The following is an 18,765-nucleotide window of genomic DNA, read 5'->3' as shown; positions in this document are numbered from 1 at the left end:
TGTTGCAGGCAGCAGAACGTTCTCCACGGCGTCTCCAGACTCTGTCACGTCTGTCACATGTGCTCAGTGTGAACCTGCTTTCATCTGTGAAGAGCACAGGGCGCCAGTGGCGAATTTGCCAATCTTGGTGTTCTCAGGCAAATGCCAAACGTCCTGCACGGTGTTGGGCTGTAAGCACAACCCCCACCTGTGGACGTCAGGCCCTCATACCACCCTCATGTAGTCTGTTTCTGACCGTTTGAGCAGACACATGCACATTTGTGGCCTGCTGGAGGTCATTTTGCAGGGCTCTGGCAGTGCTCCTCCTTGCACAAAGGCGGAGGTAGCGGTCCTGCTGCTGGGTTGTTGCCCTCCTACGACCTCCTCCACATCTCCTGATGTACTGGCCTGTCTCCTGGTAGCGCCTCCATACTCCATACGCTGACAGACACAGCAAACCTTCTTCCCACAGCTCGCATTGATGTGCCATCCTGGATGAGCTGCACTACCTGAGCCACTTGTGTGGGTTGTAGACTCCGTCTTATGCTACCACTAGAGTGAAAGCACCGCCAGCATTCAAAAGTGACCAAAACATCAGCCAGGAAGGATTGGAACTGAGAAGTGGTCTGTGGTCCCCACCTGCAGAACCACTCCTTTATTAGGGGTGTCTTGCTAATTGCCTATAATTTTCACCTGTTGTCTATTCCATTTGCACAACAGCATGTGAAATGTATTGTCAATCAGTGTTGCTTCCTAAGTGGACAGTTTGATTTCACAGAAGTGTGATTGACTTGGAGTTACATTGTGTAGTTTAAGTGTTCCCTTTATTTTTTTTGAGCAGTGTATAAACTGAAATGTTTGAAAACTTAACATTTACTTCATATCATGAGGCTCGTCTTACTTTGCTTCAAAGGAGCCTAGGAAAAAATCCCACCATACAAAAACGTGGAAGCAATTATTTTTATAAAGTCTTCCTCGCCTGTTCTATTGGTTTTCATATCAACTTTCTTCATTTGTCCACAAGCCAAAGGCACATCCTGGTCATGTTATCAACCCATCCTGGACATATTATCAACCCATCCTGGTCGTATTATCAACCCATCCTGGTTGTATTATCAACCCATCCTAGTCATGTTATCAAATCATCCTGGTTGTATTATCAACCCATCCTGGTTGTATTATCAACCCATCCTGGTCATATTATCAACCCATCCTGGTCATGTTATCAACCCATCCTGGTTGTATTATCAACCCATCCTGGTCGTATTATCTACCCATCCTGGTCATATTATCAACCCATATTATCAACCCATCCTGGTCATATTATCAACCCATCCTGGTTGTATTATCAACCCATCCTGGTTGTATTATCAACCCATCCTGGTCATATTATCAACCCATCCTGGTCATACTATCAACCCATCCTGGTCATACTATCAACCCATCCTGGTCATATTATCAACCCATCCTGGTCATATTATCAACCCATCCTGGTCATATTATCAACCCATCCTAGTCATGTTATCAACACATCCTAGTCATGTTATCAACCCATCCTGGTCATATTATCAACCCATCCTGGTCATATTATCAACCCATCCTAGTCATGTTATCAACCCATCCTAGTCATGTTATCAACCCATCCTGGTCCTATTATCAACCCATCCTGGTCATATTAACAATCCATCCTAGTGATATTATCAACCCATCCTGGTCATAATATCAACCCAGGCTGGTCATATTAACAACCCATCCTAGTCATATTATCAACCCATCCTGGTTATACTAACAACCCATCCTGGTAATATTATCAACCCATATTATCAACCCATCCTGGTCATAATACCAACTAATATTATCAACCCATCCTAGTCATATTATCAACCCATCCTGGTCGTATTATCAACCCATCCTAGTCGTGTTATCAACCCATCCTAGTCATATTAACAACCCATCCTGGTCCTATTATCAACCCATCCTAGTCGTGTTATCAACCCATCCTAGTCATATTAACAACCCATCCTGGTCCTATTATCAACCCATCCTGGTCATATTATCAACCCATCCTGGTCGTATTAACAACCCATCCTGGTCATATTATCAACCCATCCTGGTCATATTAACAACCCATCCTAGTCATATTATCAACCCATCCTAGTCATATTATCAACCCATCCTGGTTATACTAACAACCCATCCTGGTCATATTAACAACCCATCCTAGTCATATTATCAACCCATCCTAGTCATATTATCAACCCATCCTAGTCATATTATCAACCCATCCTAGTCATGTTATCAACCCATCCTAGTCATATTAACAACCCATCCAGGTCATATTAACAACCCATCCTAGTCATATTATCAACCCCTCCTAGTCATATTATCAACCCATCCTGGTTATACTAACAACCCATCCTGGTCATATTAACAACCCATCCTAGTCATATTATCAACCCATCCTAGTCATATTATCAACCCATCCTAGTCATGTTATCAACCCATCCTAGTCATAATAACAACCCATCCTAGTCATATTATCAACCCATCCTAGTCATATTAACAACCCATCCTAGTCATAATAACAACCCATCCTAGTCATATTATCAACCCATCCTGGTTATACTAACAACCCATCCTAGTCATATTATCAACCCATCCTAGTCATATTATCAACCCATCCTAGTCATATTAACAACCCATCCTAGTCATATTATCAACCCATCCTAGTCATATTATCAACCCATCCTAGTCATATTAACAACCCATCCTAGTCATATTAACAACCCATCCTAGTCATATTATCAACCCATCCTAGTCATATTATCAATCCATCCTAGTCATATTAACAACCCATCCTAGTCATATTATCAACCCATCCTGGTTATACTAACAACCCATCCTAGTCATATTATCAACCCATCCTAGTCATATTATCAACCCATCCTGGTTATACTAACAACCCATCCTGGTCATATTATCAACCCATCCTAGTCATATTATCAACCCATCCTAGTCATATTAACAACCCATCCTGGTCATATTAACAACCCATCCTAGTCATATTATCAACCCATCCTAGTCATATTATCAACCCATCCTAGTCATATTATCAACCCATCCTAGTCATATTATCAACCCATCCTAGTCATATTAACAACCCATCCTGGTCATATTAACAACCCATCCTAGTCATATTATCAACCCATCCTAGTCATATTATCAACCCATCCTAGTCATATTATCAACCCATCCTAGTCATATTAACAACCCATCCTGGTTGTTGCCTCATCATAGTCCCCCTACTTCTAAGTTTCTAATCTCTGTCACATACGGATCCGCTTGCATCAGGCACTCTGTTTAGAATGGTGTGTTCCCCAGGTGTTCTGTTTAGAATGGTGTTTTCCTCAGGCGCTCTGTTTAGAATGGTGTGTTCCCCAGGTGTTCTGTTTAGAATGGTGTTTTTCAGCTAATTGCATTTTTCCAAATGTTTGAAAACTACTTTTTATTGTCTGCTTCATTACAGGAGTTGCATGTAATGTTTAGATGAATTACAATAATCCAAATGTGATTTACGTCATTCTGAGCACCGTGGATGGACACCCTACTGCAGGGTTCCCCAACTGCCGGGCGAGCAGGTGAATTTTCATTTCCAAGTTTAATCCTCAAAAAATGACATAAAAGATTGTATAAAACACCAGCGAATCAGCTCCAAATGGTTTTAATTTTTTAAAATCTGTTCCAAAGTATTCCCACGCATAATAAAGAGATTGTACACAAACGTAAGCCTGGTTTGAAATTATGTTTTAGTCCAATATTATATCGGTTTGGGCTTCTTGCAGTCAATTTGCAGTCTACAAATTATTCCTAATTATGTTCTGGTCCACTGACCATACGCTCAAGAAAACAATTGTCCAACGACTGAATCTCGTTCATGATCCCTGTCCTGATGGGTTACAGTATGCACACCGTATGCACACCGTATGCACACCGTATGCACCCTGTATGCACACCGTATGCACCCTGTATGAAGGCTCCCGAGTGGCACGGCGGTCTGAGGCTAAAGGCGTCAGTCACTACAGACCCTGGTTCGATTCCAGGCTGTATCACAGCGGTCTAAGGTACTGCATCTCAGTGCTAGAGGCGTCACTACAGACCCTGGTTCGATTCCAGGCTGTATCACAGCGGTCTAAGGCACTGCATCTCAGTGCTAGAGGCGTCACTACAGACCCTGGTTCGATTCCAGGCTGTATCACAGCGGTCTAAAGGCACTGCATCTCAGTGCTAGAGGCGTCACTACAGACCCTGGTTTGATTCCAGGCTGTATCACAGCGGTCTAAAGGCACTGCATCTCAGTGCTAGAGGCGTCACTACAGACCCTGATTCGATTCCAGGCTGTATCACAGCGATCTAAGGCACTGCATCACAGTGCTAGAGGCGTCACTACAGACCCTGGTTCGATTCCAGGCTGTATCACAGCGGTCTAAGGCACTGCATCTCAGTGCTAGAGGCGTCACTATAGACCCTTGTTCGATTCCAGGCTGTATCACAACCGGCCGTGATTGGGAGTCCCATAGGGCGGCGCACAATTGGCCCAGCGTCGTCCGGGTTAGGGGAGGGTTTGGCCGGGGTAGGCTGTTATTGTAAATAAGAATTTGTTCTGAACTGACTTGCCTCGTTAAATAAAATGTTAAATAAATATAATATAAATATGGGTCTGGTACATTTCTCAAATGTCCAATAAATTAAAATGCTGCTGGTCACTTGCCCGGATCCACATTTTCCTCACGGAAAACCTTGTGTGTGTGTGTGTGTGTGTGTGTGTGTGTGTGTGACAGGAGATAATCTGTGAGGAAATCAGAAACGTACCAAGTCACTCACACTCACACACACACACACACACACAAACACACCAAGTCACACACACACGTACCAAGTCACACACACACACACACACACGTACCAAGTCACACATACACACAACCACACGTACCAAGTCACACACACACACAACCACACGTACCAAGTCACACACACACACAACCACACGTACCAAGTCACACACACACACACACACAACCACACGTACCAAGTCACACACACACACAACCACACGTGCCAAGTCACACACACACACAACCACACGTACCAAGTCACACACACACACAACCACACGTACCAAGTCACACACACACACAACCACACGTACCAAGTCACACACACACACACAACCACACGTACCAAGTCACACACACACACACAACCACACAACCACACGTACCAAGTCACACAAACACACACACACACACACACACACACAACCACACGTACCAAGTCACACACACACACACACAACCACACGTACCAAGTCACAGACACACACACACACACACAACCACACGTACCAAGTCTCTCACACACACACACACACACACACACACACACACACACACACACACACACACACACACGTACCAAGTCACACACGTCCTCCTCCGGTTTAGGGATGTAGAACTGAACTTGGTTTTCGACGAGGAACTTGAGGCGGAGGTAATGTTTGGCAGGATCCAGCCGGTGGGCCTGTGGAGTTCAGTAAAGAAGACAGAAAGAGGATTGGCACAGGCAGATCTGGGATCAGAGTAGCAGATCTGGGATCAAATACTTTATCTGTGCGTGATTGATCTTGCCTGGCTTAATGGACCAATAGAATTGAAAAAAAAAAAAAGGTGTAAAAAATGTATGATAAAAAAAAACACAAAGCTGGCTAGAGCCCCGCCCATCTGGCTAGAGCCCCGCCCATCTGGCTAGAGCCCCGCCCATCTGGCTAGAGCCCCGCCCATCTGGCTAGAGCCCCGCCCATCTGGCTAGAGCCCCGCCCATCTGGCCCTATAGGCAGCTGGCTAGAGCCCCGCCCATCTGTCCCTATAGGCATCTGGCTAGAGCCCCGCCCATCTGGCAAGCCCCGCCCATCTGGCTAGAGCCCCGCCCATCTGGCCCTATAGGCAGCTGGCTAGAGCCCCGCCCATCTGGCCCTATAGGCAGCTGGCTAGAGCCCCGCCCATCTGGCCCTATAGGCAGCTGGCTAGAGCCCCGCCCATCTGGCTAGAGCCCCGCCCATCTGGCTAGAGCCCCGCCCATCTGGCTAGAGCCCCGCCCATCTGGCCCTATAGGCAGCTGGCTAGAGCCCCGCCCATCTGGCCCTATAGGCAGCTGGCTAGAGCCCTGCCCATTTGTGTAATGTCATCAGTCCTGTTCTGTCTGTCTGTCCTAGGGGCTAAGATGGGTGTGTAATGACTGGGCAGTAATGGGCTTGGTTCAGTCTTTAGGAGCCATCATCGGTCCTGGTCTGCTCTGGTCCAGAGTCTAGAGGATAAACTAACACATGAAAGTATTGTACAACGCTGGTATTCTGAAACTAAGGACAGGACGAGATGGAGGGACCACTTGGTGTGATGAGGTTGAACGGACAGGACGAGATGGAGGGACCACTTGGTGTGATGAGGTTGAACGGACAGGACGAGATGGAGGGACCACTTGGTGTGATGAGGTTGAACGGACAGGACGAGATGGAGGGACCACTTGGTGTGATGAGGTTGAACAGGGACCTTATTGTCTGACCGTGAGAAAGCTGCAGATGGAGATAGTTACCTGGCAGATGGTCTCCGGTGTAGGTTAGTTAAGTTGTTAGTTACCTTGCAGATGGTCTCCGGTGTAGGTTAGTTAAGTTGTTAGTTACCTTGCAGATGGTCTCCGGTGTAGGTTAGTTAAGTTGCTAGTTATCTTGCAGATGGTCTCCGGTGTAGGTTAGTTAAGTTGCTAGTTACCTTGCAGATGGTCTCCGGTGTAGGTTAGTTAAGTTGTTAGTTACCTTGCAGATGGTCTCCGGTGTAGGTTAGTTAAGTTGTTAGTTACCTTGCAGATGGTCTCCGGTGTAGGTTAGTTAAGTTGCTAGTTACCTTGCAGATGGTCTCCGGTGTAGGTTAGTTAAGTTGCTAGTTACCTGGCAGATGATCTCCGGTGTAGGTTAGTTGAGTTGCTAGTTACCTTGCAGATTGTCTCTAGAACGTCCAGAGCAGACTCTCCAGGCTGGATGATGGCGAGGACAGGCTGGTCGTTAGGAAGACACACCCAGGACGGTGTCAGGTGGTCAGGCACCCAGATATCACTGTCTGTCATGTGACTGTCTGAGTTGACCTGAGGAAGGCTCTTCACTGTCCCCTCATGACTCTTCTGGAGAGATACAAAGACATTGTTTCAAACTAACTTATAACTAACTATCTACATAACTACTTGTACATGTGACTGACAGTGTGTGTGTGTGTGCGCGTGTATATATATATATATATATATATATATTATTCCCCCCCCCCTTTTCTCCCCAATTGGTAGTTATAGTCTTGTCCCATCGCTGCAACTCCCGTACGGACTCAGGAGAGGTCGAAGGTCGAGAGCCGTGCGTCCTCCGAAACACAACCTAGCCAAGCCTCACTGCTTCTTGACACAATGCCAGCTTAACCCCAGGAAGCCAGCCAGACCTGTGTGTCGGAGGAAACGCCGTACAACTGGCGAACCGTGTCAGAGTGCACTGCGCCCGGCCCGCCACAGGAGTCGCTAGAGGGTGACAAGGGGGACAAGGACATCCCGGGCAGGCGAAACCCTCCCCTAACCCGGACGACGCTGGGCCAATTGTGCGCCGCCTCATGGGACTCCCAGTAACGGCCGGCTGCGACGCAGCCTGGAATCAAACCAAAATCTGTAGTGACAAAGCTAGCACAGCGATGCAGTGCCTTAGACCTCTGCACCACTCGGGAAGCCCCGGGACTCACTGTGTTGACCTGAGGAAGGCTCTTCATCATTCTTCTAGGAAACAGACACGCTGTAAATAGTGTGTCCCTACCAGTCTAAAGGTGTTTAATCTGTGTTTTGGCTGATACCTCTGTGTCAGTTCTCTGCCAAGCAAAGAAGATGAACTGACTACTTACCACGCTCTCCCTGGCAGTGAGCAACTAACTAACTAAGTAACTAACTAACTGTCTGGCCATCTGGTCCTTCCCCAGGACAGAGAGAGACCGAGATCGAGACAGAGAGAGACCGAGACAGAGACAAGGAGAGACCGAGACAGAGAGAGACCGAGACAGAGAGAGACCGAGACAGAGAGAGACCGAGACAGAGAGAGACCGAGACAGGGAGAGACCGAGACAGAGAGAGACCGAGAGAGACCGAGACAGAGAGAGACCGAGACAGAGAGAGACCGAGACAGAGAGAGACCGAGACAGAGACAGGGAGAGACCGAGACAGACAGAGACCGAGACAGAGAGAGACCGAGACAGGGAGAGACCGAGACAGGGAGAGACTGAGACAGAGAGAGACCGAGACAGAGAGAGACCGAGACAGAGAGAGACCGAGACAGAGAGAGACAGAAACAGGGAGAGACAGAGACAGGGAGAGACAGAGACAGGGAGAGACAGAGACAGGGAGAGACAGAGACAGGGAGAGACAGAGACAGGGAGAGACCGAGACAGGGAGAGACCGAGACAGAGACAGGGAGAGACCGAGACAGAGACAGGGAGAGACCGAGACAGGGAGAGACCGAGACAGGGAGAGACCGAGACAGGGAGAGGGAGAGACAGGGAGAGACTGAGATAGAGAGAGAACGAGACAGAGAGCAGTCTGTCTGTCATGTACACACACTTCTGGTCCCCACCAGAATAGTAAAACAAACAAAACATTTGACCAACTGGGGACATGTTGTTAGTCCCTAGGAGGTCAAATGCTTTTTCTAGGGGGTTTAGGGTTCAGGTTAGAAGACGGGTGTGTATCATGCCTACTTACCCCTCTCTCCCCGGCAGTGTCCACATCATAGATCCCGTCCAGAGGCTTTTTCACTGGCTCCTCCCCATCAGCAAACACCTGAGTTAGAAACAGCAAGTCAACATAGAACCGCAAAAAATGGCTGAGCAAAGAAGTTGTATGTAATGATATAAGTGGCAGTTCTAGCGTAATGTTCCAGATCTCTGTGCAGTTTCATTTCTATAGAACTGCTATAGGTCAAACAGCCCTAATGTGGACACATGTTAAAAACATGTACCTGGTTGATGGTGGGGTGAGTCTTCTTCTTGGAAGTAGTGTCCAGCCCCCACAGAGAGGAGAACCTGCTCTTACGTTTGGACGAGGAGGAACGAGACATGGCCTGGGTACGTCTCCTCACCCCGCTCTCTGTACGAGCTGCCACCTAGAGGGAGTAGGGGACAGAGAGAGACCGAGACAGGGAGAGACCGAGACAGAGAGAGACCGAGACAGAGAGAGACCGAGACCGAGACAGAGAGAGACCGAGACAGAGAAAGACCGAGACAGGGAGAGAGGCAGAGAGACAGGGAGAGAGGCAGAGAGACAGGGAGAGAGAGAGACCGAGACAGGGAGAGAGAGAGACCGAGACAGGGAGAGAGAGAGACCGAGACGGGGAGAGAGAGAGACCGAGACGGGGAGAGAGAGAGACCGAGACGGGGAGAGAGAGAGACCGAGACGGGGAGAGAGAGAGACCGAGACGGGGAGAGAGAGAGACCGAGACGGGGAGAGAGAGAGACCGAGACGGGGAGAGAGAGAGACCGAGACGGGGAGAGAGCGAGACCGAGACGGGGAGAGAGAGAGACCGAGACGGGGAGAGAGAGAGACCGAGACGGGGAGAGAGAGAGACCGAGACAGGGAGAGAGAGAGACCGAGACAGGGAGAGAGAGAGACCGAGACAGGGAGAGAGAGAGACCGAGACAGGGAGAGAGAGACCGAGACAGGGAGAGAGAGACCGAGACAGGGAGAGAGAGAGACCGAGACAGGGAGAGAGAGAGACCGAGACAGGGAGAGAGAGAGACCGAGACAGGGAGAGAGAGACCGAGACAGGGAGAGAGAGAGACCGAGACAGGGAGAGAGAGAGACCGAGACAGGGAGAGAGAGAGACCGAGACAGGGAGAGAGAGAGACCGAGACAGGGAGAGAGAGAGACCGAGACAGGGAGAGAGAGAGACCGAGACAGGGAGAGAGAGAGACCGAGACAGGGAGAGAGAGAGACCGAGACAGGGAGAGAGAGAGACCGAGACAGGGAGAGAGAGACCGAGACAGGGAGAGAGAGACCGAGACAGGGAGAGAGAGAGACCGAGACAGGGAGAGAGAGAGACCGAGACAGGGAGAGAGAGAGACCGAGACAGGGAGAGAGAGACCGAGACAGGGAGAGAGAGACCGAGACAGGGAAAGACCGAGAGAGGGAGAGAGAGACCGAGACAGGGAGAGAGAGAGAGAGAGAGAGAGAGAGAGAGAGAGAGAGAGAGAGAGAGAGAAACAGACAGAAGCAGAATCATTATAGGAGTATATCTGACACACAGAACAACACACCCACACAACCTGACACAGCTGGTTAGGTCAAACCACGGAGGGGTTATACTGTTTAGGTCAGAGGTCATGAATTACAAAACACAGAGGTAGTTATACTGTAGAGGTCAGAGGTCATGAATGATAAACACATTCTCAGCACTTTGTCTTCTCTTCTCATATTTCAACGGTCTCTTAATATACTCAGAAAAAATAAGAGCTTGAAGTGGAATTACAAAAGACGTACAACGCTGAAGGGTACTCTAACTTAACCTGCATCATTCTGTCCACATGAAGGGTACTCTAACTTAACCTGCATCATTCTGTCCACATGAAGGGTACTCTAACTTAACCTGCATCATTCTGTCCACATGAAGGGTACTCTAACTTAACCTGCATATCATCATTCTGTCCACATGAAGGGTACTCTAACTTAACCTGCATCATTCTGTCCACATGAAGGGTACTCTAACTTAACCTGCATCATTCTGTCCACATGAAGGGTACTCTAACTTAACCTGCATCATTCTGTCCACATGAAGGGTACTCTAACTTAACCTGCATCATTCTGTCCACATGAAGGGTACTCTAACTTAACCTGCATCATTCTGTCCACATGAAGGGTACTCTAACTTAACCTGCATCATTCTGTCCACATGAAGGGTACTCTAACTTAACCTGCATCATTCTGTCCACATGAAGGGTACTCTAACTTAACCTGCATCATTCTGTCCACATGAAGGGTACTCTAACTTAACCTGCATCATTCTGTCCACATGAAGGGTACTCTAACTTAACCTGCATCATTCTGTCCACATGAAGGGTACTCTAACTTAACCTGCATCATTCTGTCCACATGAAGGGTACTCTAACTTAACCTGCATCATTCTGTCCACATGAAGGGTACTCCAACTTAACCTGCATCATTCTGTCCACATGAAGGGTACTCTAACTTAACCTGCATCATTCTGTCCACATGAAGGGTACTCCAACTTAACCTGCATCATTCTGTCCACATGAAGGGTACTCTAACTTAACCTGCATCATTCTGTCCACATGAAGGGTACTCTAACTTAACCTGCATCATTCTGTCCACATGAAGGGTACTCCAACTTAACCTGCATCATTCTGTCCACATGAAGGGTACTCTAACTTAACCTGCATCATTCTGTCCACATGAAGGGTACTCTAACTTAACCTGCATCATTCTGTCCACATGAAGGGTACTCTAACATAACCTGCATATCATTCTGTCCACATGAAGGGTACTCTAACTTAACCTGCATCATTCTGTCCACATGAAGGGTACTCTAACTTAACCTGCATCATTCTGTCCACATGAAGGGTACTCTAACTTAACCTGCATCATTCTGTCCACATGAAGGGTACTCTAACTTAACCTGCATATCATCATTCTGTCCACATGAAGGGTACTCTAACTTAACCTGCATCATTCTGTCCACATGAAGGGTACTCTAACTTAACCTGCATCATTCTGTCCACATGAAGGGTACTCTAACTTAACCTGCATATCATCATTCTGTCCACATGAAGGGTACTCTAACTTAACCTGCATCATTCTGTCCACATGAAGGGTACTCTAACTTAACCTGCATCATTCTGTCCACATGAAGGGTACTCCAACTTAACCTGCATCATTCTGTCCACATGAAGGTTACTCTAACTTAACCTGCATATCATCATTCTGTCCACATGAAGGGTACTCTAACTTAACCTGCATATCATCATTCTGTCCACATGAAGGGTACTCTAACTTAACCTGCATATCATCATTCTGTCCACATGAAGGGTACTCTAACTTAACCTGCATATCATCATTCTGTCAGATGCTTTTATGAGAGAGTGCTGATGATGTTATAGGGGGTAGAGAGAGAGCGCGAGAGAGAGAGAGAGCGCACGAGAGAGAGAGAGCGCGAGAGAGAGAGCGCACGAGAGAGAGAGAGCGCGCGAGAGAGAGAGCGCACGAGAGAGAGCGCACGAGAGAGAGAGCGAGCCAGAGAGAGCGCCAGAGAGAGAGAGAGCGCCAGAGAGAGAGAGAGCACCAGAGAGAGAGAGAGCGCCAGAGAGAGAGAGCGCCAGAGAGAGAGAGCGCCAGACAGAGAGAGCGCCAGAGAGAGAGAGCGCCAGAGAGAGAGAGCACCAGAGAGAGAGAGCACCAGAGAGAGAGAGCGCCAGAGACAGAGAGCACCAGAGAGAGAGAGCGCCAGAGACAGAGAGCGCCAGAGAGAGAGCCAGAGAGAGAGAGCCAGAGAGAGAGAGCCAGAGAGAGAGAGCCAGAGAGAGAGAGCCAGAGAGAGAGAGCCAGAGAGAGAGAGCCAGAGAGAGAGTGCCAGAAAGAGCCAGAGAGAGAGCGCCAAGAGAGAGAGAGCGCCAGAGAGAGAGAGTGCCAGAGAGAGAGAGCGCCAGAGAGAGAGAGCGCCAGAAAGAGCCAGAGAGAGAGCTCGTGAGAGAGCCAGAGAGAGCGCCAGAGAGAGCCAGAGAGAGAGAGCCAGAGAGAGAGAGCCAGAGAGAGAGAGCCAGAGAGAGAGCCAGAGAGAGAGTGCCAGAAAGAGCCAGAGCGAGAGCACCAGAGAGAGAGAGCACCAGAGAGAGAGAGAGCCAGAGAGAGCGCCAGAAAGAGCCAGAGAGAGGTCTAGTGAGAGAGCCAGAGAGAGAGCTAGTGAGAGAGCCAGAGAGAGTGCCAGAGAGAGCCAGAGAGAGCGCCAGAGAGAGCCAGGGAGAGCGCCAGAGAGAGCCAGAGAGAGCCAGAGAGAGCGCCAGAGAGAGAGCCAGAGAGAGAGAGCGCCAGAAAGAGCCAGAGAGAGAGCTAGTGAGAGAGCCAGAGAGAGCGCCAGAGAGAGCCAGAGAGAGCGCCAGAGAGAGCCAGAGAGAGAGCCAGAGAGCGCCAGAGAGAGCTCCAGAGAGAGCGCCAGAGAGAGACAGAGAGAGCTCCAGAGAGAGCGCCAGAGAGAGCCAGAGAGCGCTCCAGAGAGAGCGCCAGAGAGAGACAGAGAGAGCTCCAGAGAGAGCGCCAGAGAGAGAGCCAGAGAGATGGAGATAGACAGCGGGATGGAGAGAGCAGAAAAAAGCTGAGTGAAGGAGTGTTATTTCAGACATCCTTTGTTACTCCTACCTTCCTGCTGTCTCTCTGAGTCATTTGACTCCCACCTGTTCTGAGAGAACATGACTGCTTTCCAGAAGGCACCCTATTCCCTATATACACACTACACTGCTGTTGACCAGCCCTATGGGCCCTGGTCAAAAGTAGTGCACTATAAAGGGAGTAGGATGCCGTTTTGGGACGTAGCCCATGTAGGCGTCTAGCAACAAGGAAGCTATTGATCAGCCAATGCACCATGCTGCTCTGCCTACACTCTGCTCCCAAACAAATCAATGTTATCCTTCAGCGCTACCTACGCTTCCAGTGTTCTGCAGCCAGAATCAAGGGCCTCGGCTATGTGGAGGAGGCTGGCATTGTGGCAGAGCCTTCAATAAACAGGTGATCGCCCTCAAACAGAAAATAGCACACATCATCTCTCTCTCTGGCTCGCTCTCTCTCTCGTGCGCTCTCTCTGTTTTCAGACACCCCCCCCCCCCGGTCAGCAACAGATGAACATGGGGGATTTTTTTGGGGACAATCACTGAAGTATTGGACAAATTGGACAATCACTGAAGTACATCTCGTGAAAAATAACTTGCTTTGTCCAGTTTAGGTGGGGGTGCGGGGGGGCGATGGACAGGGGATGTTTTGGTGTGAGTGTGTGTCCGTGCGTGTGTAGGTGTGTGTGTGTGTGTCCATGCGTGTGTAGGTGTGTGTGTGTGTCCGTGTGTGTGTGTGTGTGTGTGTAGGTGTGTGTGTGTCCATGTGTGTGTGTGTGTGTGTGTGTCCATGTGTGTGTGTGTAGGTGTGTGTGTGTCCATGTGTGTGTGTGTCCATGTGTGTGTGTCCATGTGTGTGTGTGTCCATGTGTGTGTGTCCAGGTGTGTGTGTGTCCATGTGTGTGTGTAGGTGTGTGTGTGTGTGTGTGCCTATGCCTAAACACATCTATCCTACTCACCAGCGCATGAAAGGACGACACAGAGAAGATTCCGAGGCGTCCCATGGCCAGTTTGGTGGGTCTGGAGGCTACGGCTAGCAGGCGTTTGGGGTTGGGCAGCTCCCCTCCCTGCAGACTGGCCAGGTAACACCGGAACCGGAACAGACCCATGTGGAACTGTTCCAAGTTCTGCTCCCACAGAAAGATCTAGAACAAACAAACAACAACAATCCATTCTAAACGGGGCAATCCAGGATGGGTAAATATATTTTTTTCTTCTCATGGCCGGTCAGCTCTTGCATCCAGAGCTCTGGATACACTTCAACCAGCCCCATGACTCAGATGTTTATCACAACAAGTGGCGGGGTGACAGTCTTGTTGCTGTATATTGAATCCCAGATTGCCCCTTTAATTGGTGTTCATCAGAGAGAAAGAGAAAAGAGATGCATGAGAGCTTTTAACAGCTCGTCTGAGCTGGTAGCTGTTATTACTGACTCCCACGTCTCTCCGTCCGCGAAGCGTCTCTCTCTCTCCAACAAAAGCTTTCGTTAGTGGCACCAAGGAGCCCTAAGATGGTATCCAAGCCCTTCCTCTGTTCTCTGCTTCAAGTCGTGTTGTTTAAAGTGCTACTGACCTGCCTGCTCTCTGTAGTCTAACGGCTGTTGTTGACCTGCCTGCTCTCTGTAGTCTAATGTCTGCTGTTGACCTGCCTGCTCTCTGTAGTCTAATGTCTGCTGTTGACCAGCCTGCTCTCTGTAGTCTAATGTCTGCTACTGACCAGCCTGCTCTCTGCAGTCTAACGGCTGCTGTTGACCTGCCTGCTCTCTGTAGTCTAATGTCTGCTACTGACCTGCCTGCTCTCTGTAGTCTAATGTCTGCTACTGACCTGCCTGCTCTCTGTAGTCTAATGTCTGCTACTGACCTGCCTGCTCTCTGTAGTCTAATGTCTGCTACTGACCTGCCTGCTCTCTGTAGTCTAATGTCTGCTACTGACCTGCCTGCTCTCTGTAGTCTAATGTCTGCTACTGACCTGCCTGCTCTCTGTAGTCTAATGTCTGCTACTGACCTGCCTGCTCTCTGTAGTCTAATGTCTGCTACTGACCTGCCTGCTCTCTGTAGTCTAATGTCTGCTACTGACCTGCCTGCTCTCTGTAGTCTAATGTCTGCTACTGACCTGCCTGCTCTCTGTAGTCTAATGTCTGCTGTTGACCAGCCTGCTCTCTGTAGTCTAATGTCTGTTGTTGACCAGCCTGCTCTCTGTAGTCTAATGTCTGTTGTTGACCAGCCTGCTCTCTGTAGTCTAATGTCTGTTGTTGACCAGCCTGCTCTCTGTAGTCTAATGTCTGCTGTTGACCAGCCTGCTCTCTGTAGTCTAATGTCTGTTGTTGACCAGCCTGCTCTCTGTAGTCTAACGGCTGCTGTTGACCAGCCTGCTCTCTGTAGTCTAATGTCTGCTGTTGACCAGCCTGCTCTCTGTAGTCTAATGTCTGCTACTGACCAGCCTGCTCTCTGCAGTCTAATGTCTGTTGTTGACCTGCCTGCTCTCTGCAGCTCTGCAGTCTAACGGCTGCTGTTGACCAGCCTGCTCTCTGTAGTCTATTGTCTGTTGTTGACCTGCCTGCTCCCTGTAGTCTAACGGCTGCTGTTGACCTGCCTGCTCTCTGCAGTCTAACGGCTGCTGTTGACCTGCCTGCTCTCTGTAGTCTAATGTCTGCTGTTGACCTGCCTGCTCTCTGTAGTCTAATGTCTGTTGTTGACCAGCCTGCTCCCTGTAGTCTAACGGCTGCTGTTGACCTGCTGTGTAGATCTAACATGTCTAATGGGATGTTTTTTACCAGGGCACTGGAGCAGCACATTATTCATCCGTGTGTCCCCCTCTCCTCTCAGTCCTGTACTAGTTGTTGGGCGAGTGGTGCTAGAGCCAGGGTGGAGGGGGGAAAAGGAGACACTGTCCCTCTGCCAACTAGCACAGAGAAGAAAGGGAAAGTACAGGACATTCCTCTGTCAGATATGGGCTGGGATATGGATCTGCGTCCCAAATAGCACCCTATTCCCTATATAGTGGCACTACTTTAGACCAGAGCCCTATTCCCTATATAGTCTACTACTTTAGACCAGAGCCCTATTCCCTATATAGTCTACTACTTTAGACCAGAGCCCTCCTACTCCCTATATAGTGCACTACTTTAGACCAGAGCCCCCTAATTAAAAACTACCAGTGACCCCTCGACCCTATTCCAACCACACAAAAGATGCTCATCGAGTTCGTAACCGACCTGATCAACAAGTCCATCAACACTGGACCAGTGCCGTCAATATTCACACATCGCTGCCATCACACCTTTGTTCAAGAAAACCATTCCTTGACCAAGACCTCTCAAACTACAGGCCTATTTTCAACCTCCCATTTCTATCTAAAGTCCTGGAGAAGATCGTGGCAACGCAACGTCACTCACACCACAAGCATTTCGCTACACTCGCATTAACATCTGCTAACCATGTGTATGTGACAAATAAAATTTGATTTGATTTGACCTAGCTCTAACCAGCTTTATGAGGCTCTCCTGAGTCTGGCTTCAGATCCATGCGTAATACTGGAGACAGCCCTGGGTGAAGGTTGTTAATGACCTGCTCATGGCTGCCGATACAGGATCCCCCCCACCATCTTGATTCTTCTGGACCCGAGTGCTGCTTTCGACATAGTAGATCACGCAATTATACTGCAGCGCCTCAGAGAGCACACTGCCATCTGTGGGACTGCCCTAAAACTGGTTCACCTCCTACCTCTCTAACCGTAAGCAGTACATCACCCTCTGTGAGGCAAGATCGGAGGAGACCACCATAACCCGCTGTGTTCCTCAAGGGTCAGTGCTAGGACCCACTGTCTTCGTTCTTCACATGCTTGCACTTGGCCAGATCTTCAGACGGGAGGGGGACAGAAGGCCCATCTCAGTACGGGGGACAGACGGCCCATCTCAGTACGGGGGACCGACGGCCCATCTCAGTACGGGGGACAGACAGCCCATCTCAGGGTGGGGACAGACGACCCATCTCAGTACGGGGGACAGACGGCCCATCTCAGGGAGGGGGACAGACGGCCCATCTCAGGACGGGGGACAGACGGCCCATCTCAGGACGGGGGACAGACGGCCCATCTCAGGACGGGGGACAGACGGCCCATCTCAGGACGGGGGACAGACGGCCCATCTCAGGGAGGGGGACAGACGGCCCATCTCAGGACGGGGGACAGACGGCCCATCTCAGTACGGGGGACAGACGGCCCATATCAGGGAGGGGGACAGACGGCCCATCTCAGGGAGGGGGACAGACGGACCATCTCAGGGAGGGGGACAGACGGCTGAGTTCGGTTATACATAATAACAATTATAGCCTCTGTCTCTTGCGCAACAGACCCACACCTGAATGCAGGATAAGACAGACTAGAACAGCTTGCTGGATTTTTTTATTTATCTTTTGAATTTCTTCTACCAGTAGACTATTGGAAGAATGTTAAATCCAGGAGCCAACCGAAAGGAGGAGCGAACCGCACGATGGATATACACTATAGGCAGTTATTTATTCAGACCCATAACCATTCAATCTTTATGAAGAGAAGTGAAAGCCTCCTGCATCTAATTCTAGTCCTGTATTATTCAAAGCATGTCACTAGAATGATAAAGATAAGGACAAGAAAACATGTTTAATTTAGCCTAACTGACGCAACAACAGAGGAGAGAAAAGGGGAGGTTCAGTTGAAGTAGGAAGTGTACATACACCTTAGTCAAATAGATTTTAAACTCCGTTTTTCACAATTCCTGACATTTAATCCTAGTAAAAATTCCCTGTCTTAGGTCAGAAAGGATCACCACTTTATTTTAAGAATGTGAAATGTCAGAATAATAGTAGAGAGAATGATTTATTTCAGCTTTTATTTATTTCATCTCATTCCTAGTGGGTCAGAATTTTACATACACTCAATTAGTATTTGGTAGCATTGCCTTTAAATTGTTTAACTTGGGTCAAACGTTTTGGGTAGCTTTCCACAATGAGTTGGGTGAATTTTGTCCCATTCCTTCTGACAGAGCTGGTGTAACCGAGTCAGGTTTGTAGGCCTCCTTGCTGGCACACTTTTTCAGTTCTGCCCACAAATGTTCTATAGGATTGAGGTCAGGGCTTTGTGATGGCCACTCCAATACCTTGACTTTGTTGTCTTTAATACATTTTGCCACAACTTTGCAAGTATGCTTGGGGTCATTGTCCATTTGGAAGACCCATTTGCAACCAAGCCTTAACTTCCTGACTGATGTCTTGAGATGTTGTTTTAATATATCAACATAATTTCCATCTATTTTGTGAAGTGCACCAGTCCCTCCTGCAGCAAAGCACCCCCA

At 48.8% G+C, this 18,765-nt stretch overlaps 1 protein-coding gene across 6 annotated transcripts in view; it reads right to left on the bottom strand.

The window, feature by feature from the left end:
• The window catches only part of LOC110508084 (T-lymphoma invasion and metastasis-inducing protein 1), a 196,460-nt gene that overhangs the window by 69,217 nt on the left and 108,478 nt on the right, over positions 1–18,765 (bottom strand). For 5 of the 6 annotated variants that reach the window (XM_036965730.1, XM_036965731.1, XM_036965733.1 and 2 more), the window contains 5 exons: positions 14,396–14,581; positions 9,068–9,211; positions 8,812–8,889; positions 7,024–7,209; positions 5,455–5,559 (listed from right to left, as the gene is read on the bottom strand). In XM_036965730.1, the coding sequence (XP_036821625.1) occupies positions 5,455–5,559; positions 7,024–7,209; positions 8,812–8,889; positions 9,068–9,211; positions 14,396–14,581 (699 nt within the window). The remainder of the gene's footprint in view (positions 1–5,454; positions 5,560–7,023; positions 7,210–8,811; positions 8,890–9,067; positions 9,212–14,395; positions 14,582–18,765) is intronic. The other variant, XM_036965732.1, reaches the window with a different exon arrangement.

The sequence above is a fragment of the Oncorhynchus mykiss genome, chromosome 27, assembly GCF_013265735.2.
Source record: "Oncorhynchus mykiss isolate Arlee chromosome 27, USDA_OmykA_1.1, whole genome shotgun sequence".
Classification (NCBI taxonomy): domain Eukaryota; kingdom Metazoa; phylum Chordata; class Actinopteri; order Salmoniformes; family Salmonidae; genus Oncorhynchus; species Oncorhynchus mykiss.
The sequence above is the reverse complement of the archived record's forward strand: the minus strand, read 5'-3'. Positions and strand labels throughout refer to the sequence as shown.